The sequence below is a fragment of the Myiozetetes cayanensis genome, unplaced genomic scaffold (assembly GCF_022539395.1).
Source record: "Myiozetetes cayanensis isolate MyiCay16 unplaced genomic scaffold, myiCay2020 scf747, whole genome shotgun sequence".
Taxonomy (NCBI): Eukaryota; Metazoa; Chordata; class Aves; order Passeriformes; family Tyrannidae; genus Myiozetetes; species Myiozetetes cayanensis.
This window is the reverse complement of record NW_026088017.1, coordinates 1-4414: the sequence shown is the minus strand read 5'-3', so window position 1 is coordinate 4414 and position 4414 is coordinate 1. Positions and strand designations below refer to the sequence as shown.

Here is a 4414-nt window from a genome sequence, read left to right as displayed (position 1 = left end):
GAACAAGGCTGATCATACAGGGTCAGTCTGGATCTCCTGAGGAGACACTCAGCCTCAAGATCACTTGGAGAACACCTCTATCACCTCTTCTCTGAACTGAAAAATATCCATCCTTGAATTAAAAGAAAAAGTACATACTTTGAAGGCTCGTTTTGAAATTGCTACTAATCTCTTTTGCCCCCTTATCTTTGTGTCAAAATCCTTTGCAACCTGACCCTCTTGCATCCCAAGGTTCTGTGTAAATCACTTGCTTTCATAAAAAATTATATTTTAGTGATTTCCGCTTTAAAATCTTCCTCCTTAGCTAAACTACAAAACAACTCCAATTAGTCATTGAAGAATTGAAAACACAAAGACAATTAAAGAAAATAATTTGTTTGTCTGTATTTTAATGAGCCCCACAGTGTGTTTAGAGACAAATCCATCATCCTCAAGTATAGAGAGAAGATTGAAGAAGCTGCTCAAGAAGTCAGAAGCCAAAGGCCAAGTCCCTTGAAGCATTGCTGGGTCCCACTGAGGGCAGGCACTGACAAAGCCTCCCCAGGGACTCCTTCGAGCAGATCCTTGCAGGCCAGCAGTGCAGGCAGACAAAGGCTCTGGGCAGGCCCCTGCAATGCTGAGCAAAGCCTGCCTTGGTTTTGGGGAGCACAAAGGCCAAGGCTGAGCCCCAGGCCCTGGCCCAGCAGATCCTGTCCCTGCCGGGGGGCTCAGGGCTGTTTGGGGGGCAGGGGGATGGGAGGGGGAGCAACAACAAAGGCCCAAAACTGGGCAAGCCCTTCCAGGCTGCTCAGGGAGGGGTGAGGCAGAACCCAAGGGCAGAAACTGCCAGGAAAGTTGCTTGTGGTGGCCTGAGGGGCAGAGGCAGCTGCCAGAGCCAAGGGCACAAAGGCCTGGGTGCCTTTGGGCCTTGCAGCCCTGCCAGAGCCCTTGACCATCTCTGCTGCAGGCTCTGCTCCCCTGGCCCTGCTGCTCCTCTGGCCTTGCAGGCTGCACACACCCCTCCTGCTTTCCCACCCCCCTCCCAGCAGCATTTCTGGGCCCTCCCTGATGGCTCTGCTGTCCCCCAGCTCTGGCTGCTGCCATGTGCACTTGGCCTTCTTGGCTTGGATGCTGAGCCCCTGTGCCCCAGGACATCCCTGACAGAGCCCAGGCCCTTCTGCTGGGGGTCCCTGCAGAGCTGAGCAGATCCAGGTCACCTCCCATTGCTCTGCCAACCCCTTGGGCCTGCTCTGGGCCCTGCAGGTCCTTGCCCTGCTCCCAAGGGCTGTGGGGGTGCTTCATGGTCAGGCTTGGGCTTTAGAACTCAGGGTGGGGATTAGGCAGAACTTTGGGAGGTTTGTTGTTCTGCTGACAGAGTCTGGTTCATGATTAGGGGAAGAGCTTTTTGGGCTCGGTGAGGATTAAAGCTTGGCTTTTCATACTGGTAATAGAGGTTTGGGATTGGGGTGGACATTAGAGGACAAATAAGAGTCTGGAGTTCTGTGTTTGGGCTTTTTCTGGCTTGGAATGTGAACAGTGGATTCTTTCCAGTGTGAGGGGCAGCACTTTTGAGGAGTGATGAGGATTGAGGTTACAAAGAGGGTAATGGTCCACAAGGAATGTTTTCACAATCTGTGTTTCTGACTATTCCTATGATAGTTCAGGAGAAAATTAGAAGTGATTTCATTCTAGAGGTCAATGGTGGAGCAGCCCAGTCTGCTCTGGCCCCACATCAGTGCCCACCCCAGGGAGCTGCAGAGCTCTGGGCACTCCCCACAAAGCCCCAGCCTCTCTGAAGGGTACAGCAGCTCCTTGGGAACAGAGAGCAGTCTCAGCATCCCCATCTGCTCAGGGGCTGGACACTCAGCATGGCAGCAGCAAATGGAGCTCAGGGCAACTGCAGGAGCCCTGGTGTCATCTACAGGAGATGCCTAGCAAAGCCTGACCATGCCCCTCAGTGCCAGCCCCTCTGCCCAGCCCAGCACAGAGTCCTGGCCCAGGGACAGAGCAGCCTGTCCCCAGGGGGGCTGCAGAAAGAGCTTTCTCTGTGCCATGGATTCCTCTGTGCAGGCACAGAAATACCGCCTTGCTCTTCTCCAGGTACATCCCTTTGCCCAGGGCAGTGTGTCCAGGCTGCCTTGGCCACTTGCAGATCCCAGCCTGGGATCCCAGCAGGGCCCTGAGCTGGAGGGGCTGCTCTGCAGAGGGAGGGGCTGTGGCACCCTGGGCTGAGCCTGCACTGGCCATGCTGGTCAGGCTGGGAAGTAGAGCCAGCAGGATGGGGATCCCTCCTCTCCACCCTCTTCCATCTCCCTGGAAGGCTCAGTAGCCAAGAACAAGGCAGGGCAGGACCATGGGCTGTTTGCAATGGCACAGAGGGCAGGGGAGGGCTCCCCTCCACCCAGCCTGTGGGCTGCAGAGTTCTTCAGGACACCCTCCTGGAAAGCCCAGCCCTGGCTCTGGTACAGCTCTCCCTGAGCTGGGTAGGCACAGTGCGAGTTCACTTCAAGTGGTCCGGTTCTTTACAACAACTTTTTAAAAAGAACAGAGTCTTCAGGAACTGCCCAGGGGGATCCCCTTTCCTGATGGAAATGATGTTAAGGAGTCCAGCCCTGTACCAGCAGTGCCAGGCCCATGGTCCCAGCACTGACCCACAGCAGTGACCGAGCTGCCAGAGCACTCAGGCCTTGGGCAAGGAGCAGAAAGGAGAGGGAGGCAGTGGAAAAAGAGCATCTCTGAAAAGCCCAAGAGCTGCTGCTCCCTGGCAGTGGTCCTGCCCCTGGACTCTTTACCCCTTCTCCTCTGCACACAGGCACTGCCCTCCAGCTTCAGGGAAGGTCTTGGAGCAACAATATATTCAAGTCCTTTAATATACTCAGAGATTGTGATTAGGTATGGGATGAAGAATAAATGTCTGTGTTAACAACATTAAGAATGGAAAAAATACATTAAAGTTCCCCCACTGACACTCCCAAAAGCTTTAGAAAGCAGGTTGGGCCAGTGAAGGGTTACACAGTGAGTATTCTGCAGAAGAAAAGAAACAGGTTATTGCTCCTGAAAAGCATTCAGTCATCATTTTCCTTATGGCATCCCTGAGCTCCTGGTTCCTCAGGCTGTAGATGAGGGGGTTAAGGGCTGGAGGTACCACCGAGTACAGAACTGATAGGGCCAGATCCAGGGATGGGGAGGAGATGGAGGGGGGTTTGAGGTTGGAAAATATGGCAGTGTTGAGGAACAGGGAGACCACGGCCAGGTGAGGGAGGCACGTGGAAAAGGCTTTGTGCCGTCCCTGCTCAGAGGGGATCCTCACCACAGCCCTGAAGATCTGCACATAGGAGAAAACAATGAAAATGAAACAACCAAAACAGAAACAAGCACTAACCCCAAGAAGTCCCAGTTCCCTGATGCTGGAGTGTGAGCAGGAGAGCTTGAGGATCTGAGGGATTTCACAGAAGAACTGGCCCAGGGCATTGCCCTGGCACAGGGGCAGGGAAAATGTATTGGCTGTGTGCAGCAGAGCATTGAGAAACCCAGAGGCCCAGGCAGCTGCTGCCATGTGGGCACAAGCTCTGCTGCCCAGGAGGGTCCCGTAGTGCAGGGGTTTGCAGATGGCAACGTAGCGGTCGTAGCACATGATGGTCAGGAGGGAAAACTCTGTTGACATGAAGAAGAAAAGAAAAAAGACCTGCGAAGCACACCCTGTGTAGGAGATAGTGATGGCGCCCCAAAGGGAGTTGTGCATGGCTTTGGGCACAGTGGTGCAGATGCAGCCCAGGTCTGTGAGGGAGAGGTGCAGCAGGAAGAAGTCCCTGGGGGTGTGCAGGTGCTGGTCGCAGGCTACGGCGCTGAGGATGAGGCCGTTGCCCAGGAGGGCAGCCAGGGAGATGCCCAGGAAGAGCCAGAAGTGCAGCAGCTGCAGCTCCCGTCTGTCTGCAAATGCCAGGAGCAGGAACTGGGCCATGGAGCTGCTGTTGGACATTTGGTGCCTCCTCAGTGTTTGGATCTGTTGATGAGGAGAAGTCAATGCTGAGTTAGACGAGGCTGCTGCAGCCAAACAGGACACGTCTCACAGCCACCCCACTCTCAGGCTCGCTCTCCTCACTCAGACCTCCCTGCAGCTCCCTCCCCTGAACTCTGGCTGTTGCTGCCTGAGGGAACCATTGGAAGCAGAAACTCTGGGATGGGTTCCCAAGGACTCCTTCTTGCTCTGCTGGCAAAAGGAACTTGGAATGCAGTGCAGGGTGATCTCCAATTAAATGTGCTCCTGATACATCCAAGAGCTTCTCAGCTTTGCTGTTTGGAAATTGCCCAAATGAAGGACTGAGCTGAGAGAATACTTTGTATTTGTTCCCACACTTGCACCTGGCACAGTTAGGAGTGCTTGTGGATCTTCGAAATCCCTGACATTTCCATTGCACTGTAAGTGAAGTCTTTG

General features: G+C 54.1%; 1 protein-coding gene across 1 annotated transcript; it reads right to left on the bottom strand.

Moving 5' to 3' along the window:
* Positions 1-3043: 3043 nt before the first annotated feature.
* LOC126652287 (olfactory receptor 14J1-like) lies at positions 3044-3958 on the bottom strand (the record flags this gene model as incomplete). Its single annotated transcript, XM_050338976.1, has 1 exon — positions 3044-3958. A coding segment is annotated over exon 1 (915 nt), but the record flags the coding sequence as incomplete, so codon positions are not given.
* Positions 3959-4414: the final 456 nt, after the last annotated feature.